At 39.6% G+C, this 22,781-nt stretch overlaps 1 protein-coding gene across 3 annotated transcripts in view; it reads right to left on the reverse strand.

Moving 5' to 3' along the window:
• Positions 1-22,781, reverse strand: part of dmd (dystrophin) — a 518,793-nt gene that overhangs the window by 339,592 nt on the left and 156,420 nt on the right. For all 3 annotated transcript variants that reach the window (XM_061904726.1, XM_061904725.1, XM_061904723.1), the window contains exons 11-15: positions 22,470-22,565; positions 18,812-18,910; positions 14,364-14,545; positions 11,142-11,292; positions 6,813-6,932 (exon numbers count right to left, since the gene is read on the reverse strand). In XM_061904726.1, the coding sequence (XP_061760710.1) occupies positions 6,813-6,932; positions 11,142-11,292; positions 14,364-14,545; positions 18,812-18,910; positions 22,470-22,565 (648 nt within the window). The remainder of the gene's footprint in view (positions 1-6,812; positions 6,933-11,141; positions 11,293-14,363; positions 14,546-18,811; positions 18,911-22,469; positions 22,566-22,781) is intronic.

Raw genomic sequence — 22,781 nt, forward strand, 5'->3', positions numbered from 1 at the left:
GGTGGTGTTCTTTAGCTCGGTGGCTTTGACAGGGAGACCTGATTATGAATGTTGTCTTTCCTTCCTTGTCCACCCGAGTCTCCAGTTTCATCCCTCTAAAAACTTTTGGTTTAGCTTCATTTGCTGTTGTAACGTTACATTTATTCTGTTGTCTTGTCTTTAGTTCTTTTTTTCCCCCTTTGGAATGATTAAGGTTTTTTTCTGCTATTGTGGACTATTTGTGAGCAAGCCATTATAGACTTACTATCTTTCAAACTCTCCATGCTGATTGCAAAATTAGTTATCCTTGATGTGTTGGGGAAAATATTACAAATCAAATACAGGGACACCTAAAAATAGCATGATATGTTCATACATCTTGCACAGTTATAACCGGCCCTCTGACAGCAAACACTGCAGGGGAAATCGCAAAGAAGTCAACGTGTTTGCATTTTTACAATCCTTTGTCCTCTAATCTATTTATCCCTCCTACCCTCCACTCGGCATCAAAATCGCTGCAGGAGATAACAAAGCAAAAGCTGTACTTGAAACAAAAAAACTTGCACTGAATATCTATGTGATTATACGCATCACCACTAACACGTGCTCTGTTTGTTGCTTTGTCTGACTGAATTATTTAGCATACTTGCATCGCTATTGAAACACTGGATTCGAGAGGCTTGCTAGGAAAAAGACAAAATAAGAAATCTTTTTCTCTGCGTGAACAAAGTGTACATGGATCATGCTGGCATGAACGTTAAGACGTTGATACTTACTGTGGATGTAGTACATTTCATAACTTTAGTACGGGATAATAAACTACTAAAATGATCCAGTTTAAGTAACTGTTCAAACTCAAAGTGTTTAAAGTACAAAGAAAGATAATCTTAATTTTTATTTAAGCCATATCATTTTACCATATTTGTCCAGGGTGTACCCCGCCTTCCGCCCGATTGTATCTGAGATAGGCGCCAGCGCCCCCCGCGACCCCAAAAGGGAATAAGCGGTAGAAAATGGATGGATGGATGAGTTATTGTGCAGAGATATGGGGAAACAACTACAAATGTGCGCTACATTCGTTAACTCCATCCATCCATCCATTTTCTACCGCTTATTCCCTTTCGGGGTCGCGGGGGGCGCTGGCGCCTATCTCAGCTACAACCGGGCGGAAGGCAGGCTACACCCTGGACAAGTCGCCACCTCATCACAGGGCCAACACAGATAGACAGACAACATTCACACTCACATTCACACACTAGGGCCAATTTAGTGTTGCCAATCAACCTATCCCCAGGTGCATGTCTTTGGAGGTGGGAGGAAGCCGCAGTACCCGGAGGGAACCCACGCAGTCACGGGGAGAACATGCAAACTCCACACAGAAAGACCCCGAGCCTGGATTTGAACCCAGGACTGCAGGAACTTCGTATTGTGAGGCAGACGCACTAACCCCTCTGCCACCGTGAAGCCCTTCATTCGTTAACTGTGTTACAAAAAAGATCGATTAGAATAATAAAAAATGTTGGATATAGCGAACATAAAAACCCTTTATTTATTGAGTCAAAAATATTAAAGCTCGATGACTTGATAACATTGCAAACAGCTAAATTGATGTACAAAGTAAATTATACCCTGCTACCAAAGAATGTAGAACAATTCTTCTCAACTAAAGAGGAGAAATATAACCTTAGAGGAAAATCTAACTTAAAACATTTGTATGGCCGTACAACACTTAAAACTTTTAGCATATCAGTATGCGGAATTAAATTATGGAATGGATTAAGTAAAGAAGTTAAACGTTGTACTGATATGATCCAGTTGAAGAGGATGTTTAAATTAATAGTGCTTACAAAGTACAAAGAAGAAGTATTATGAGAAACACTTTCAAACTTATTGAAAATAAGATATTCTTCATTTTAGTATGTTAATGATGACTGAAATAATTAAGTACATGTTAGAAAACTGCTGTGTTACTCACTCACAGATGTCACTTTGCTATTTTGTTGTAAAGAAGGTCAGTGAATGAATGCATTTATTTGTGGACGCCCTGAAGTGGAAAAGGGGTAGGATTAAATAAGCTTTGCTTCTTCCTACTCCTTTTCGGACATGATGTATTGTGTATTGCGCAATGATGAAATTACCTGATGTATAATGTTGTATTTATGTCATGTTCGAAATAAACTAAGAAAAGAAAAGAAAAGAAGTTTTGATATTTATGGGTTAAATTGTGTAAGAATTGAGAACAGGAAGTGAATAAAAGTGTTAGTAAATGCTATGAAATTTAAAAGGGGAAGAATTAAACAAGCTCTGCTTTTTCCTACTCTTTTTAGAACATTTTGTTATGAGAAATTCAATATAAGTAGAATAAGCGGTAGAAAATGGATGGATGGGATAGTGTATCATATTGTAACTGTATGCATGTTAGAAATAAAGAAACATAAACCATAAATTAAGCTGCTTGTTCAGTGGATTTTAACAGAAGAGAAATGATACTCGATGGGTCAGTAATAAAAAGTTCTACGACTGTTGCATCCAACCTAAAAATTCTCTGAAGCAAACTCAATACTGCCGTTTCTTTTCTTGTTCTCCTATGTCCCACTCTCCCTTGTGGAGGGGGTCCGGTCCGATCCGGTGGCCATGTACTGCTTGCCTGTGTATCGGCTGGGGACATCTCTGCGTTGCTGATCCGCCTCCGCTTGGGATGGTTTCCTGCTGGCTCCGCTGTGAACGGGACTCTCGCTGCTGTGTTGGATCCGCTTTGGACTGGACTCTTGCGACTGTGTTGGATCCATTATGGATTGAACTTTCACAGTATCATGTTAGACCCGCTCGACATCCATTGCTTTCCTCCTCTCCAAGGTTCTCTTAGTCATCATTGTCACCGACGTCCCACTGGGTGTGAGTTTTCCTTGCCCTTATGTGGGCCTACCGAGGATGTCGTAGTGGTTTGTGCAGCCCTTTGAGACACTAGTGATTTAGGGCTATATAAGTAAACATTGATTGATGTTAAAATGGCTCTGATGATGGATGATTCAAGAAGAATCCTTCCGGGAGTGCATAAAAGACATGACAAAGACATTACCTCATACTTGCACCATAAGAAGGGCTAAGTGATAGCTTTCAAATACTGCCAAGTTTTTGGTATTTTGTTTTGTAAAAATACCGTATATTACCAAATAAACGCCCTCGGGCAAATAGCCGTTCATGTCCTAATAGCCGCCCGTGGTCTGACCCCATTTTGTGAATTAACCGCCTCTTCCGAATAACCGCCTACGTCCAACTAGCCGCCCATGGGCTGTTATTTGCAAAATTTAGATTAAAATCATATTGATTTCATTAAGCCCAATTTATAAGCTAAAAGGAAAAGCAAAGGTGCAGTAATTCTGTTAATTACGGTAACAGCAGCGTGAAGTCCAGAGAGATATATGACAATCATAGGCTACTGCAATGGGTCAAAGCATATAGCGTAACACACACACAACAACAACAGCAAACCCACGAGGAAAAGTCTCAACATGGCGAGTAACAGTAGCAGTGAGTTGAATGAACAGTATGGACGGGAATACTTTAAGGGGGAAGAAGAACAGAAAGTTTGACTTAAAAGTTCAAGCTAGTGGTTGTGAAGTATGCGGAGCAGAATTCTGGTTTGGCAGCGGCCAGGCAGTTTAACGTTGACCCAAAACTTGTACGAGAATGGAAACAAAAAAAGGGAAAACTACTATCTCTGTCGGCAATCGATGGAAAACGGACTCGCTTATCTGGTGGAGTTAGGAGGAAAGTGAGCGACGAGCTTGATGCTAATTTGTGTCAGTGGATACATCACGTTAGTGGACTGAACCACCGTGTGTCGCGCAAAATGATCCGCATTAAGCCGAAGGAGTTGTATGCCACCGTGAGTGACATGTTCGACACTGGGGGACACACCGCGGTAAGGGATGTCTTGTCTTGGTTTTTCTGTCTTGTGAATTGCATGTTTTATTTTGAAAAGCCATTCATCACGGGCCCTTCCTCTTGTGTCGCCAGTCTGACGTCATCCCGGACCCTTGATTGTTTCCACCTGTTTCCCATTACCCTCATGTTCCATTTAAGCTCATGCCTCCCCTTGTTCTGTGCCAGATTGTCTCGAGCTTTCGTGCCTGTCCAGCGTCCATGTTCATGTCCATGCTTTGTCTCCCCCCACGTCTACTTCCTTGGATCCTGAATTCCGCTGTAATTTGGAGTTTAACTTTTTCTCCTTCTCAGAGCGACTTTTGTTACCTAGCCTGTATTCTTCCGAAGTGGTGAGTTACGATTTTTTTCCTAATAATATTTCCTTCCAAATAGTTTTTAAATGATTTTTCTGTTTACCCTTTTGGACTAAGATAAGAGTAGATATTTTTTATATAGCAATTGTTTTCTTCCTCCTGTTGGAGCGTTTCATGTCAAACTTCCATAGCAGATACGGCGCAAATTATAGTTTGTCTTTATTTTGGTATTTTCCTCCTTTTTAGGAGTGCGTTTCGGTTGTTCCCCTTTTTGGAACCTTTTGCTGACTTTTTTTGTTTCTCATCGATTTAGTATATTCTGGCTCTGGAGGTTTAAGAGTTTTCAAAAATAAAATCTTTATTAAGAATCTCATCTCTGCATCTGAGTCCATTCCTCAGTCCAAGCCTGACATTGGGGTGGTGTTTGGTGCAAAGAGTGACTGGCTTAATCGATTCCTGCGTCGGAACAACTTTACCCTGAAGGAGGAGAACAACTGTAGCACAGAAGGACGCTCCCGTCAAAAAGATACCATTGTAACCAAATAATGGCCTGGTGCATGCTGGTGCAAAAATAAATCAAAGCCATGTGCAAATAACTGCTTGCTTCTTTTAAACGCCTGTCTCCAAAATCTATTTTCTGAAAAAAAAAAAAAAAAACGCCCGGTCTACTGTTTGGTAATATACGGTATTTATAAATTTGCTTCTCTCGGACTGCTTGCTTGTCCAACTTACTGCCGGAAATTGTCTTCTATTTTCCCCAAAATTGTTTGGTTGAGCATTTAGCTGACATCGTTTTTATTCTTGATACTACGTGAAATTTGACGTGAATGCAATGGACATGAGAGAAGAGCGAAGAAACCATTGGTATGTAATTACTATTGTTGGTCCTAAGATACAGCTAGAGATAAATACTATGTATTTTGATCATCTTTTTCATTATGCGAGTAGTATTTGATGCTATCTTTCTTTGGTTCAAGATTATTAACTTACCCTAAATAAGAGCTCCTGTAATAAAAGTGGTGTGAAATATAAAACCTACAAAACCTACTAGAGTTGTGTTGATAAAGCATCATCTAGATCAGGGGTCACCAACCTTTTTGAAACCAAGAACTACTTCTTGGATACTGATTAATGCGAAGGGCTACCAGTTTGATACACACTTAAATACATTGTCAGAAATAGCCAATTTGCTCAATTTACATTTAATAAATGAATGTATATATATAAAAAAATGGGTATTTCTGTCTGTCATTCCGTCGAACATTTTTTTTCCTTTTACCGAAGATTTTTTGTAGAGAATAAATGATGAAAAAAACACTTAACTGAACGGTTTAAAAGAGGAGAAAACACGAAAAAAATGAAAATTACATTTTGAAACATACTTTATCTTCAATTTCGACTCTTTAAAATTCAAAATTCAACCGAAAAGAATGAGGAGAAAAACTAGCTAATTTGAATCTTTTTGAAAAAAAAAAAAAAAAAAAAATTATGTAACATCATTAGTAATTTTTCGTGATTAAGATTAATTTTAGAATTTTGATGACATGTTTTGAATAGGTTAAAATCCACTTTGAAATAAGATTTAAATTTGATTCTACAGATTTTCTAGATTTGCCAGAATAATTTTTGGGAACTTTAATCATAATAAATGATAAATAAATAAATGGGTTGTACTTGTATAGCGCTTTTCTACCTTCAAGGTACTCAAAGCGCTTTGACACTACTTCCACATTTACCCATTCACACACTGATGGAGGGAGCTGCCATGCAAGGCGCCAACCAGCACCCATCAGGAGCAAGGGTGAAGTGTCTTGCTCAGGACACAACGGACGTGACGAGGTTGGTACTAGGTGGGATTTGAACCAGGGACCCTCGGGTTGCACACGGCCACTCTCCCACTGCGCCAGTTATAAGAAATATTTCCCAAATATTCTTCGTCGAAAAAACAGAAGCTAAAATGAAGAATTAAATTAAAATGTGTTTATTATTCTTTACAATTAAAAAAAATTACTTAAACATTGATTTAAATGGTCAGGAAAGAAAAAGAAGGAATTCAAAAGGTAAAAAGGTATATGTGTTTCAAAATCCTAAAATCATTTTTAAGGTTGTATTTTTTCTCTAAACTTGTCTTTCTGAAAGTTATAAGAAGCAAAGGAAAAAACATCTATGAATAAGTGAAGACTAAGTCTTTAAAATATTTTCCTGGATTTTCAAATTCTATTTGAGTTTTTTCTCTCTTAGAATTAAAAATGTCGAGCAAAGCGAGACCAGCTTGCTAGTAAATAAATACATTTAAAAAATAGAGGCAGCTCACTGGTAAGTGCTGCTATTTGAGCTATTTTTAAAACAGGCCAGCGGGCTACTCATCTGGTCCTTACGGGCGACCTGGTGCCCGCGGGCACCGCTTTGGTGACCCCTGCTCTACATCTTCTCAGCCTTTTAAAGTGCAGGCGGACAAAATTCTTAAAAAACTTGGCACCAACCAAGCTGCTCCCTGTACTGGGCTCCAGCGTTTTTAAAAGAAAGAAAAAACAACAACCTGGTCCATAATAATGATTTGAGCAAAGTAACAAAGTTTCTTGCCAAACTTGCCTGAAGTTTACTCTCCAAGACGGCGGTGGCGCTGTCCCCGCTGGTCTCGTCCACCACCACCACCATGTGGGTGAGCGAGTTAACCCGGACCTGCTCCTGCTCCAAGTCCTCCTGCAGGAGCTGCAGCAAAAACATTTCTTACTGAGTGTTTTCCCATTTCTATTGTATTTCCAATGACACAACAACAATAATAATATCAATAATATAACAGGCAAAGAACATGCTGAAGGTGATTAATGCGGAATTCCGGGAAAAGTTTAATATTGTTTAGCTCAAGTGTTTTTCAATCTTTTTTTGAGCAAAGGCACATTTTTTGCGTTGAAAAAAAATCCTGAGGCACACCACCAGCAGACATCATTAAAAAACGAAACTCAGTTGACAGTAAAACGTCGTTATCTCAAAGTAGGTGTACTGTCACAACCTGTCACATCACCCCCTGACTTATTTGGAGTTTATTGTTCCTATTTTAATGGCTTTTTCTCTTTTTTTGGTATTTTCCTGTAGCAGTTTCATGGCTTCCTTTGAGCGATATTTCCTGCATCTACTGTGTTTTAGCAATCAAGAAGATTTTAGTTGTGTTTATCCTTCTTTGTGAGGACATTGTTGATTGTCATGTTAAGTTCGGATGTACTTTGTGGACGCCATCTTTGCTTCACAGTAAGTCTTTGCTGTCATCCAGCATTCTGTTTTTGTTTACTTTGTAGCCAGTTCAGTTTTAGTTGTCTTAGGGGCACTCACCGTTTGTTTATTTTTGGTTTAAAGGGGAACATTATCACCAGACCTATGTAAGCGTCAATATATACCTTGATGGTGCAGAAAAAAGACCATATATTTTTCAACCGATTTCCGAACTCTAAATTGGTGAATTTTGGCGAATTAAACGCCTTTCTGTTTATCACTCGTGGTGATGACGTCAGAACGTGACATCTCCGAGGTAATACAGCCGCCATTTTCATTTTCAACACATTACAAACACCGGGTCTCAGCTCTGGTATTTTCCGTTTTTTCGACTATTTTTTGGAACCTTGGAGACATCATGCCTTGTTGGTGTGTTGTTGGAGGGTGTAACAACAGTAACAGGGAGGGATTCAAGTTGCACCACTGGCCCCTAAGATGCTTAAGTGTCTGCCGCCAGACCCCCATTGAATTTACCAAAGTGTCTCAACATTTGACATGGCACAGAGTTGTATGGATAACCTGCAGATGCATTTGCAACAATAAAATCAACCAAAATCACAAAGGTGAGTTTTGCTGATGTTGACTTATGTGCTAATCAGACATATTTGGTTGCGGCGTGACTGCCAGCTAATTAATGCTAACATACTACGCTAATCGATGCTAACATGCTATTTAACGGCGGTGCTAAGGCAGACATGGCACAGAGATGTATGGATAACCTGCAGATGCATTTGCAACGATAAAGTCAACAAAATCACAAAGGTGAGTTTTGTTGATGTTGACTGCCAGCTAATTGATGCTAACATGCTACGCTAATCGATTCTAACATGCTATTTACCGGCGGTGCTAAAGCAGACATGGCACAGAGATGTATGGATAACGTGCAGATGCATTTGCAACTATATTACGTTTCCTTCCACCCACATTTAATGCGAAAAAAACACTTACCAATCCATGGATTTAAGTTGCTCCAGTGTCAAAAGATGCGAAAGTCCGGATCGTTTGGTTATATTACGTTTCCTTCCACGCACATTTAATGCAAAAAAAACACTTACCAATCCACGGATTTAAGTTGCTCCAGTGTCACGAGATGCGAAAGTCCTGATCGTTTGGTCCGCACATTTTACCGGCGATGCTAACGCAGCTATTCGGCCATGCTATGGCTATGAATAGCGTCAATAGCTATTCGCTCAATAGCTTCAGTTTCTTCTTCAATACTTTCATACTCCAACCATCCGTTTCAATACATGCGTAATCTGTTGAATTGCTTAAGTCGCTGAAATCCGAGTCTGAATCAGAGGTAATGTCATTATATCTTGCTGTGGTATTCCCATTGTTTGTTTACATTGGCAGCACTGTGTGACGTCACAGGGAAATGGATTGTCGCATCGCAAATAGCGAAAATCAAGCACTTTAAAGCTTTTTTTAGGGATATTCCGGGACCGGTAAAATTTAAAAAAATAATTTAAAAAATGCAACAACCCACTGGGAACTGATTTTTATTGTTTTTAACTCTTTTGAAATTGTGATAATGTTCCCCTTTAAGCATTAGACTCAATTTTACCTGCACATACGCCTCCCGCTGTTTCCGACATCTACAAAGCAATTAGCACGGCCTGCCACTTACTGATATGGAAGAGTATTACACGGTTACTCTGCCGAGCACTAGACAGCACCATTTGCAGACTATAATAACTGGTTTGCAAAAATTTTTTTTAACCCAAATAGGTAAAATTAGATAATCTCCCACGGCACACCAGACTGTATCTCACGGCACACTAGCGCGGCACAGTGGTTGAAAAACACCGGTTTAGCTTGTATGTTTTGATGCTAGAGTGGTTGAAAAATGAGGATAAAGTTCCATTCATTTCAATGAGAATTTTGAGACCGGAAATGTGGAGGTCAGGGAAAATATGGAATTTTTGAAATGTGGGAAATAGCTGTCTAAATGTGTTGAATATTTTGTGTGATGGATGGTTTGAATACGTTGAGGGATGTAAATGTGTGAAGAATTCACATATTCATGGGGTTCGGCGTGGCTCGGGTGGTAGAGCAGCAGTGCTAGCAACTTGAGGGTCCCAGGTTCCGTCCCAACTTCCGCCAACCTAGTCATGTCCGTTGTGTCCTTGAGCAAGACACTTCACCCTTGCTCCTGATGGGTCTACCCTCAAGGTACTCAAAGCTGTTTGACACTATTTCCACATTCACCCTTGCAAAAGGCAGTGTATTACATTTGTTTGATTTAATTTGTGATAGAGTTTGTTTTAAGATCAACGGAAGACTTTTAAAATCCAAGTGTGGATCTGCACGGAAAATGTAGCCTTATTTTAAATTCTAACGTAAAACACCCGAGAATTATTACTGCCATGTAGTAGTATTATCATAAACTCTTTCAGTACACAGCAGCACAATCTGAGATCATTGCAAATTACCATTAGAGGCCTACTGAAATGAGATTTTCTTATTCAAACGGGGATAGCAGGTCCATTCTATGTGTCATACTTGATCATTCCGCAATTTTGCCATATTTTTGCTGAAAGGATTTAGTAGAGAACATCGACGATAAAGTTTGCAACTTTTGGTCACTAATAAAAAGGCATGGCCTTTACCGGAAGTAGCAGACAATTACGTCACCCGTGTGAGGGCTCCTCATATCCTCAAATTGTTTATAATGTGAGCCACCAGCAGTAAGAGCAATTCGGACCGAGAAAGCGACAATTTCCCCATTAATTTGAGCGAGGATGAAAGATTCGTGGATCAGGATATTGATAGTGAATGACTAGAAAAAAAAGAAAATAATAAAATAAAATGAAAAGCGACGGCTCTGTGAGCGTTTCAGATGTAATTAGACACATTTACTAGGATAATTCTGGAAGATCCCTTATCTGCTTATTGTTTTAATAGTGTTTTAGTGAGATTGTAAAGACATACGTTAAAGTCAGATGGCTGCGATAAACACGCCAGTGTCTCAGAGAGAAGCCGAGGAGCCAAGCTCACAGCTGCCTTTTTTGACAGCTAGTGCAGGAGGATGAATAATCCACTGATGTCTCCGGTAAGATATATATCACAATTTTCCCATCCAAAAACATGTTGGTTGACATAGGGAAACATGTTCGCTTGTTAAAGCTTCACAACAAACAAAGAAACACCGGCTGTGTCTCGGTGCTAAAGACAACCGCAATCCACCGCTTTCCACCAACAGCATTGTTCTTTATAGTCTCTATTATTAATTGAACAAATTGCAAAAGATTCAGCAAGACAGATGTCCATAATACTGTGTAATTTTGCGATGAAAAGAGACGACTTTTAGCCGTAACTGGTGCTGAGCTAGTATTTCCTAACAGTCCGTGACGTCACACGCACGCGTCATCATTCCGTGACGTTTTCAACAAGAAACTCCGCAGGATATTTCAATTTGCACTTTAGTAAACTAACCCGGCCGTATTGGCATGTGTTGCAATGTTAATATTTCATCATTGATATATAAACTATCAGACTGCGTGGTCGGTAGTAGTGGGTTTCAGTAGGACTTTAAAATAACCTAATTTAAAATTCACAGTCATTATATATTGTTAATGTGTCCCTAATGTTGTGTCTGAATTAAAACAGTCCTGTGTTTGTTGAATAAACCAGAATGAAGAAGGTGGCCACCTTGTGCTTTTCCACTTGGTGTTTGACGTCCTCCAAGTCAGGACCGAGCGGCTGAGCCTCCATCTTCTTGACCCGTGCTTCTGTCTTGTCCAGCCAGTCTGTGAGCTGTTGCAGCTGCTTGTGCTGCAGGTCCATCAGGACTTGATGGAGTCTGTGCAATTGACAAAAAAACTTCAATTGAGTCCAAAAAGAGACTGCTCCTCCACACGCGGATGATAAATTGTAAATGTGGCAATGTAGAGGCAGGCATGACATGATGCCATGTAAATTAAATAAATTAGATAAGCACATTGTGTTTAATAAAATACTAATGCCCGCCTGCAGCTGGTGCAGAACTCGGCTGCTCGTCTGCTAACACAGACCCGCAGACGTGAGCACATCACCCCTATATTAGCGTCCCTTTGCTGGCTCCCTGTGCTCCATGTGGACTGGACACTTTCTGAGAGATGGTTGGCGGCCAATAGTGGAGTCGGCTCTCTTGGTTGCTTTGTTGGGTCTGCTCCTGTCTCTGGCCATGCTCCCTCCACCCCAACGGACGATGGCGTGGAACACCGTAGAGGCCACCACAGTGTATTTGTTTATTTTACTTTTTATTCATAGCTGTATGTACAAGTGGCTGGTTGTATCCGCAGCTTTAATGTCTTTCATGTCCTCTGATGTTTCCCTCTTACACACGTGTAAGAGGGATGTGTACTATGGCTATGAGTTGTTGTAAATTTTTTCCCTTGGCCTCAGTCTGGACCCCCTCTCCAGGGCCCAGGCTTAGACCGATTTTTTTTTATTTTATTTTATTATAATCTTCTTTTTTTCTCCCATTCCCCCCACTTGTTTACCTGTATCTCATCTTTTTTGTAAGGGGCGCTGGAATCCGTCAGACTTGTCAGTGATCCTGTTCTGTCTCCCTGTAATGTTTGTCTGATCTTGAATGGGATTGTACTGAAAATTTTAATTTTCCTGAAGGAACTCTGCTGAAGGAATAAATAAAGTACTATCTAATCTAATCTGTTACCGAATCAACTTTAAACTCCTTCTATTTGTTTTAAAATGTCTAAACAACCTCACGCCAACATCTCTCTCCGACCTCCTTCAGCCTTACTGCCCCACCCGATCCCTAAGATCAGCCGATCAGCTGCTACTGACGGTCCCTGACACAAGGCTGAAGCTTATAGGTGACAGAGCTTTCGCCCCTGCTGCTCCCAAGCTCTGGAACGACCTACCTCAGAGTGTTAGACAAGCCTCCTCTCTTCCTGTTTTTAAATCTCTCTTAAAAACATACTTTTATTCCATGGCTTTTAACACTGAGTGATATCCATCCTCAGGGTGGAGAACAGAGTAAAACAACTTGCACTGAGCCTAGTCTATAAAATCCGCTACACCTCCCTGATACCGAAGTACAGGTCAAACTACTTCCTTAACGTAAATGACCGCCATAACGACAACACCAGGGGGAGCTCCACAAACTACGTTAAACCCGATCTAAGAAAGGTCTTAACTCATTCTCTTTCTATGCCACATCAATGTGGAATGAACTCCCAACAGGTGTAAAAGTAAGTGCATCTCTATGTTCCTTCAAAACCGCTCTAAAACCACACCTCCAGGCAACATCAACCCTCCTCCATTCACATCCCATCTCCCGGATTGTAAATAACCTAATATAAATAATCAAATGTACTTCCAATGTATATACTTGTTCTTATGCTATCTGAACTCACTATGTTCTCTGCTGGCTGTACATATCCTACTAAGTAAGACCTACACTGTTTCAATGTCCATTTCTCTGTTGATGCAATTGTTGATGACTGAAGTACTGATATCAACCAAAGCTCCTCATCCCACCCCCCGGATTGTAAATAATTTAAAGTATATACTATGATGATTAACTTGTGTGATGACTGTATTATGCTGATAGTATATATTTGTACCATGAATTGATTAACGTGGACCCCGACTTAAACATGTTGAAAAACTTATTAGGGTGTTACCATTTAGTGGTCAATTGTACGGAATATGTACTGAATTGTGTAATCTACTAATAAAAGTATCAATCAATCAATCAATCCTGCAATGGCGCCCCATAATACACCTGCTGTGAACCTGTTTTTGTGTTTTATTGATTTTATTGTGTTGTGTTTGCTCGGTTCTCGTATTATCTTTTAACATGACCATTGTATGGACAGAATTTCTAGGCGCAGTCAAGGCGTTGAGGGGATCCGGTTTGGTGGCCACGGGATTAGGTCTCTGCTTTTTGCAGATGATGTGGTCCTGATGGCTTCATCTGGCCGGGATCTTCAGCTCTCACTGGATCGGTTCGCAGCAGAGTGTGAAGCGACCGGAATGAGAATTAGCACCTCCAAGTCCGAGTCCATGGTTCTCGCCCGGAAAAGGGTGGAGTGCCATCTCCGGGTTGGGGAGGAGACCCTGCCCCAAGTGGAGGAGTTCAAGTACCTAGGAGTCTTGTTCACGAGTGGGGGAAGAGTGGATCGTGAGATCGACAGGCGGATCGGTGCGGCGTCTTCAGTAATGCGGACGTTGTATCGATCCGTTGTGGTGAAGAAGGAGCTGAGCCGGAAGGCAAAGCTCTCAATTTACCGGTCGATCTACGTTCCCATCCTCACCTATGGTCATGAGCTTTGGGTCATGACCGAAAGGATAAGATCACGGGTACAAGCAGCCGAAATGAGTTTCCTCCGCCGTGTGGCGGGGCTCTCCCTTAGAGATAGGGTGAGAAGCTCAGTCATCCGGGAGGAGCTCAACGTAAAGCCGCTGCTCCTCCACATCGAGAGGAGCCAGATGAGGTGGTTCGGGCATCTGGTCAGGATGCCACCCGAACGCCTCCCTAGGGAGGTGTTTAGGGCACGCCCAGCTGGTAGGAGGCCACGGGGAAGACCCAGGACACGTTGGGAAGACTATGTCTCCTGGCTGGCCTGGGAACGCCTCGGGATCCCCTGGGAAGAGCTAGACGAAGTGGCTGGGGAGAGGGAAGTCTGGGCTTCCCTGCTTAGGCTGCTGCCCCCGCGACCCGACCTCGGATAAGCGAAAGATGATGGATGCCCATTGTACAACACTTTGGCTACCCCTGTGGTAAATTTTAAATGTGCTCTATAAATAAAGTGGATTTGATTTGATAATGCAGTGTCTGTTCTATATGAAATGTATTAAATAGGGCTAAATTAGCTTAAACATGTTATATACGACATCATATCACTGCTCATTGTTGCACACCTGTTCTGTCTCTCCATGCTGGCCACCCTCAGGTGCTCCCACCGAGAGTTCAGTAGGTTCATCTGCTCCCTCACTTCTGCGTCCTCCTCCTCGCTCAGGTTCCCTTCAGCCAGTAAGGCGGCACCGGCCCGTAGGACGCGTCCGACGCTGCCCTGGTGTGTGGTGAGCTCCACCATGTAGCCCTTGAAGAGGAGAGGCATCAACATGTCTCACAGTTGCAGAGGTTCCACTTGAGAAAGGTTAACGAGCTGATAGAGGCTCTTGTGCTACAAGCGTACGTTGAATGACCTGACGACATTCAATCCAAGTGCTTTCCAAATACATTAACTCATTCCTCTCTTGATTTCCAAGCACTTTAATTGTACACTACATGATTGTCAAAGACCTGAACAGTCTCAGTTTACTGAATCTGGAGAGGATCACTGCAAAGAAGTGTTTATGTCTTGCAGAAAAACACGACGACATTTGTTGCCATTTAAATGAGCTATCGCTAAAATACACGACAAAAAGGGTGTCGAAACTTTTTCCACCAAGGACTGATGCAATTTGTCATTAAAGATGCTAAATGCAATCCACTGTATGTAAATACATGCTAAACTATTTAAAGAAAACATCCACATCTCCACATTTGTGTTAAAGCGGATAAAGCAAATTATTTACAGCAGTAATCCCGATTTCTGTATGTCCCGCTTTTTGTACAAACCCCGTTTCCGTATGAGTTGGGAAATTGTGTTGGATGTAAATATAAACGGAATACAATCATGTTCAACCCATATTCAATTGAATGCACGACAAAGACAATATATTTGATGTTCATGGCTGCAACACGTGCCAAAGTAGTTGGGAAAGGACATGTTCACCACTGTGTTACATCACCTTTTCTTTTAACAACACTCAATAAACGTTTGGGAACTGAGGAAACTAATTGTTGAGTGGAATTCTTTCCCATTCTTGTTTTATGTAGATCTTCAGTCGTTCAACAGTCTGGGGTCTCCACTGTCGTATTTTATGCTTCATTATGCGCCACACATTTTTGATGGGAGACAGGTCTGGACTGCAGGCGGGCCGGGAAAGTAGCTGCACTCTTTTTTTTTTACGAAGCCACGCTGTTGTAACACTTGTTTTGCTGAAATAAGCAGGGGCGTCCATGATAACGTTGCTTGGATGACAACATATGTTGCTCCAAAACCTGTATGTACCTTTCAGCATTAATAGTACGTTCAGATATGTGTAAGTTACCCATGCCTTGGGCACTTATACACCCCCATACCATCACAGATGCTGGCTTTTCAAATTTGCGCCTATAACAATCCGAATGGTTATTTTCCTATTTGTTCTAGAGGACACTACACGTCCTCTGTTTCCAAATATAATTTGAAATGTGGACTCGCCAGAACACAGAACACCTTTTCACTTTGCATCAGTCCATCTTAGGTAAACTCGGGCTCAGCCAAGCTGGTGGCGTTTCAGGATATTGTTGATAAATGGGTTTGGCTTTGCATAGTAGAGTTTTAACTTGCACTTACAGATGTAGCAACCAACTGTAGTTACTGACAGTGGTTTTATGAAGGGTTCCTGAGCCCATGTGGTGATATCCTTTTCACACCAATGTCGGTTGTTCATGCAGTAACGCCTGAGGGTTTAAAAGTCCGTAATATCATGGCTTACGTGCAGTGATTTCTCCAGATTCTCTGAACTTTTTGATGATTTTACGGACCGTAGATGGTAAAATCCCTAAATTCCTTGCAATACCTCGTTGAGAAATGTTCTAAAACTGCTTGACAATTTGTTTACAAATTGGTGACCCCCACCCCATCCTTGTTTGTGAATTACTTAGCATTTCATGGAAGCTGCTTTTATACCCAATCATGACACCCACCTGTTACCAATTAGCCTGCACCCCTGTGGGATGTTCCATATAAGTGTTTGATGAGCATTCCTCAACTTTATCAGTATTTATTGCCACATTTCCCAACTTCTTTGTCACGTGTTGCTGGCATCAAATTCTAAAGTTAATGATTATTTGCCAAAAAAATATGTATTTATCAGTTTGAACATCAAATATGTTGTCTTTGTAGCATATTCAACTGAATATGGGTTGAACATGATTTGCAAATCATTGTATTCCGTTTATATTTACATCTAAAACAATTTCCCAACTCATACGAAAACGGGGTTTGTATAATAATATAAACTTTGCCAACATGTGGCAATGGTTTTCGTATCTCTGTTATCAGTTGTCATTAGCATTGCTGGTTAAAAACGAGTTTGTTTGCACGTCTGTCATTCTGCGGAATTATGTACACAAACAATCATTTTGCATGTGATACAAGTTGGCATACGTCACAAGTCAGGGCAAAGCTCAAACCCCTCACCTGGAACAAGGCCAAAAATGTTTTACAAATATTTCTTAAATGCATCCATGGTGTGAAAATATATTTTCAGCACCTATGGGGATCCTATATACACAAAAATATGTGCCAACAGGCAAGAATAGCGGGTTTTGCTATGAGAATCAATTAATCTTGTAAGATGAGTTACTACAGTCCTACAATACATGTTAATATAAAGTTCAGGCCAAAAGTTTGGACACACCTTCTCATTCAATGTGTTTTCTTTAGTTTCGTGACTATTTACATTGTAGAACAGTGGTCCTCAAGTGGGGGTACTTGAAGGTATGCCAAGGGGTACGTGAGATTTTTTCAAAATATTCTAAAAATAGCAACATTTCAAAAATCCTTTTTAAATAAATTTATTGAATAATACTTCAACAAAATATGAATGTAAGGTCATAAACTGTGAAAAGAAATGCAACAATGCAATATTCAGTGTTGACAGCTAGATTTTTTGTGGACATGTTCCATAAATATTGATGTTAAAGATTTCTTTTTTTGTGAATAAATGTTTAGAATGAAGTTGATGAATCCAGATGGATCTCTATTACAATCCCCAAAGAGGGCACTTTAAGTTGATGATTACTTCTATGTGTAGAAATTAGCATTAATAATTGGCGCGGCATAGCTCGGTTGGTAGAGTGGCCGTGCCAGCAACTTGAGGGTTGCAGGTTCGATTCCCGCTTCCGCCATCCTAGTCACTGCCGTTGTGTCCTTGGGCAAGACACTTTACCCACCAGCTCCCAGTGCCACCCACACTGGTTTAAATGTAACTTAGATTTTGGTTTTCACTATGTAAAGCGCTTTGAGTCACTAGAGAAAAAGCGCTATATAAATTTAATTCACTTCACTTCACTAATTGAATCACTTGTTTATTTTTCAACAAGTTTTTAGTTATTTTTATATCTTTTTTCCAAATAGTTCAAGAAAGACCACTACAAATGAGCAATATATTGCACTGTAATACAATTTAATAAATCAGAAACTGATGACATAGTGCTTTATTTTACTTATTTACCTCTTTTTTTTAACCAAAAATGCTTTGCTCTGATTAGGGTGTACTTGAATTAAAAAAATGTTCACAGAGGGTACATCTCTGAAAAAAGGTTGAGAACCACTGTTGTAGATTGTATGCATCCAAAACTACGAATGAACACATGAAAATCTTAATTTCCCCTCGGGAATTATTAAAGTACTTCTGATTCTGATGTGGCTTAAGGTACTTAACAAAAAAATGTGAAATAACTGAAAACATATTTTATATTCCTTTATAGTCTCTTCAAAATAGCCACCATTTGCTCTAATTACTTTTTCGCACACTATAAGCATTCTCTCGATGAGCTTCAAGAGGTAGTCACCTGAAAAGGTTTTCACTTTACAGGTGCGCTTGAAGTTAATTGAGAGAATGCCAAAAGTGTACAAAACAGTAATCAGATCAAAGAAACTAGAATATATATCATTAATCCATCCATTTCCTACCGCTTATTCCCTTTGGGGTCGCGGGGGGCGCTGGTGCCTATCTCAGCTACAATCGGGCGGAAGGCGGTGTACACCCTGGACAAGTCGCCACCTCATCGCAGGGCCAACACAGATAGACAGACAACATTCACACTCACATTCACACACTAGGGCCAATTTAGTGTTGCCAATCAACCTATAAATAATTTGTTCAGTTATTTCATCTTTTTTTATAAAGTACATAACTCCCAATGTGTTCATTCATAGTGTTGATGCCTTTAGTGACAATCTACAATGTAAATAGTCATGAAAATAAAGAAAACACATTGAATAAGAAAGTGTGTCCAAGCTTTTGGTCTCTACTGTAAATCAATCCATCCATTTTTCTACTGCTTATTCCCTTTGGGGTCGCAGGGGCCCTGGTGCCTATATCAGCTACAATCGGGCGGAAGGCAAGTTGCCACCTCATCGCCGTAAATCAATCCATTCTTCACAGAAATGACTCTTTGGTTCTCAAATTTGTAGTTGACAAAAGCGGTCGATTATGTTTGTCAAAGTCAACTTAAGTATGCACTTTTGCACCTGCAATGTCCTCACCTCATGTGTGTGAAACTGCTCCTTTACTTCCTCAACAAGGTGAGAGACGGGAGGCTGAGACTGGAGTCCATCTTCAGCTGACAGAAGCCATGTCAGCACCTTGACAACCACAGTAAAAAAAAAAACATCATGCTTTAGTTCAGGGGTCACCAACCTTTTTGAAACCAAGAGCTACTTCTTGGGTACTGATTAATGCGAAGGGCTACCAGTTTGATACACACTTAAATAAATTGCCAGAAATAGCCAATTTGCTCAATTTACTTTTAATAAATAGATCTATATATAGAAAAAATGGGTATCTCTGTCCGTCATTCCGTCGTACATTTTTTTTCCTTTTACGGAAGGTTTTTTGGTAGAGAATAAATGATGAAAAAAACACTTAATTGGACGGTTTAAAAGAGGAGAAAACACAAAAAAAATGAAAATTAAATTTTGAAACATAGTTTATCTTCAATTTCGACTCTTTAAAATTCAAAATTCAACCGAAAAATATGAAAAGAAAAACTAGCTAATTCGAATCTTTTTGAAAAAATTCAAAAAAGAATTTCTGGATCATTAGTAATTTTTCCTGATTAAGATTAATTTTAGAATTTTGATGACATGTTTTAAATAGGTTAAAATTCAATCTGCAGAATATATAACAAATTGGACCAAGCTATATTTCTAACAAAGACAAATCATTATTTTTTCTAGATTTTCCAGAACAAAAATTTTAAAAGAAATTCAAAAGACTTTGAAATAAGATTTAAATTTAATTCTAGGGATTTTCTAGATTTTGGAATCTTAATCATAATAAGTTAGAAGAAATATTTCACAAATATTCTTCGTCGAAAAACAAGCTAAAATTAAGAATTAAATTAAAAATGTATTAATTATTGTTTACAAAAAAAAAATGCATTTACTTGAACATTGATTTAAATTGTCAGGAAAGAAGAGGAAATAATTTAAAAAGTAAAAAGGTATATGTGTTTAAAAATCCTAAAATCATTTTTAAGGTTGTATTTTTTCTCTAAAATTGTCTCTTAAAGTTATAAGAAGCAAAGTAAAAAAAAAAAAAAATATTTAAACAAGTGAAGACCAAGTCTTTAAAATATTTTCTTGGATTTTCAAATTCTATTTGAGTTTTGTCTCTTTTAGAATTAAAAATGTCGAGCAAAGCGAGACCAGCTTGCTGGTAAATAAATAGACTTTTAAAAATAGAGGCAACTCACTGGTAAGTGCTGCTATTTGAGCTATTTTTAGAACAGGCCAGCGGGCGACTCATCTGGTCCTTACGGGCTACCTGGTGCCCGCGGGCACCGCGTTGGTGACCCCTGCTTTAGTTGGTTATCATGTTTAACAAAGTAATAATGAAGTACACCATGTTTGGTGGCACAATTGCACATGAGGAGGTAGATGATGTTATTTATTTTGCATAATTGGCCACGATGCATGTGCATGTACATTTTACGGATGTTGTGGGAGAGACAAATCTTTAGGCTTGAGCTACGAGTATGACAAATAAGTGCCTAACAACATGTGCAAACCAAAAAATTGTACTATTAGTTGGTGCGTTTCTGGTAATCTACCAAGACTGCATGCGCAATAAAAACAAATGCAAAAATAGTGTGGAACGCCCTGTTTAAATGAGGATTTACCGCCTGTCACCACGGAGATATGTATTTGCTATGTTGTGAAACATGCATCATACAACTATAATCTGCACCACATTTTCTGGGATATCAGAAGCTCCTCCAGTGCGGTCCACAGTATAATTAAATTACTTTTTTGCATTCCAACAAATGCACTTTAGAAAAAGTTTGTTGTGCTAAAAACAGCGACAATGAATGCAATTGTGCACTAGAATTATACAGATACAAGAAAATACTGAGTATGTCAGTAGCTAAAGGAGGAGCTTTGTCAACATATGATTTTATTCAAAATTAAATGTAATGCATTTACAATTTAAAATTAAAAATATAAAACGTAATAATAATAATATACAATATAATAATAATAGATGTAAAAATAATGTATTTATAATCGAATCGTAGCCCCTGAATCGTAATGGATGTTTAAAGTGCCTGAAGATTCCCACCTCTGTGGTACACTAAAGACTATATCTAGACATCTTCTTCCAGCTTCATGACTTTCCTTCTGTATACTGAGTAACTGTGCACCCTGTTTCAAACCAACATGCCTATTCATACTGTATATTTTTCCTGTATTAATTAAGAGATTATGGTCAATTACGATTAGTCCTGGTTATATTCTTAAGTTATTTCAATACGGGCCAATGATGTTGAAACATTTGCTAGCTATCAATATTGGGTTATTATAAGCTTCACAATTTATCTGACCTATTACTAATTTATTTCTGGGTAAATTGGTAAATTGCGTAAAAAAAGCAAACTAAATTGATGTTTGGTCAAAGTCTTATACATCTGTACTTATTTCTCTATTTCAATTTTGTCTAGAAAGGCAGCAGATTAAAATGACAAATTACTGACGTATCCTAAAAACTTCTTAGCCTATTAAATCTTTTCCATAATGGTTATATTACCACAGGGGTGCCCATTACGTCGATCGCGAGCTACCAGTCGACCGCGGGGGGTGTGTCAGTCGATCTCCAGCCAGGCTTTTAAAAAAAATAAACCTAAAAATTAGTGATCATCAATCTTCACCAAGACGTCACTTAAATGACATTCACGGTACCGGAGGGTCTTGTGAGATGACGCTGGCTGCTGCAAGATCATTATTATTAAAATATGACCGAGAGGAAGGCGAGAAACACTTTTTATTTCAACAGACTCTCGCGCCGTACCTTCCGTCAAAACTCTAAAGGCCGACTGCACATTTCCTATCTTCACAATAAAAGCCCTGCTTCATGCTGCCTGCGCTAACTAAATACAGAGTCTCGGAAAACTGGCGTGCACAAGCGATCCCTCAGAAAGCTGGCGTGCACATCACTTGTGCATGCCAGCTTTCCGAGACTCTTATTTTGTTAGCGCAAGCAGCATGAAGCAGGGCTTTTATTGTGTAGATAGGAAATGTGCAGTCGGCCTTTAGAGTTTTGACGGAAGGGACGGCACGAAAGTCTGTTGAAATAAAAAGTGTTTCTCGCCTTCCTCTCTGTCATTTTTTCATAATAATGAACTGGCAGCAGCCAGCGTCATCTCACAAGACCCTCGGGTGCCGTGAATGTCAATCAAGCAAGCTACGGAATTTGCCGCCAATGTTTTTCTTGTAAAGTGTATGGAAGCCGGATGAATTAGATGCCAAAAACCAACCACTTTCATGTGGTATTGTACAGAAAGGACAACTTTTTTTCTCCTCCATTTGAAAATGTGGGCGTTATCATCATTACTGTCTGATTCCAATCAATGCAAGTCATCAGAATCAGGTAATACACCAAATTATATTCTTGTCTTCGTGAAAGAAAGACATCTATATGTGTTACACATGCTTGTATTATCATTAAACACATTTAACTTATTTACAAAAATGTCTCTTTCATAAATAAATAAATATAAATGATATATATAAATGAGGTAGATCCCCTCGAGTTGGTCAATTGAAAAGTAGCTCGCCTGCAGAAAAAGTGTGGGCACCCCTGGTTTAAAGTCATGGAACTTGTACATCACACATTAAATTAACAACAAATGCCATTATGACATACTTCCTCCAGGGCCATTTGATAACCCTCCAGGGTGGTGGAGCCGGGAAGTAGAGGACTGAGGCCTCGCTGCAGCTCCTCTTGACTGGGACTCAGGAACTGGAGAGCGAAGCCGGGTGATGACAGAGGGTGTCAGGGTTCACAAGGTAAGGAAGAAAGGGAAACAGATAATTAAATGAAATTGTAATCCCCTCAGAAATACCATGTCAACGCTAAGCGATTCTGACTAAAAAAAATAATGTAGAGCCTAAGGTACAATCTTCTGATGGCAGTGCGTCAAAGAAAAGGAAAGTGAAGTTAAGTTAGACAGTAAAA

Source organism: Nerophis ophidion, linkage group LG06 (assembly GCF_033978795.1).
Source record: "Nerophis ophidion isolate RoL-2023_Sa linkage group LG06, RoL_Noph_v1.0, whole genome shotgun sequence".
NCBI lineage: Eukaryota > Metazoa > Chordata > Actinopteri > Syngnathiformes > Syngnathidae > Nerophis > Nerophis ophidion.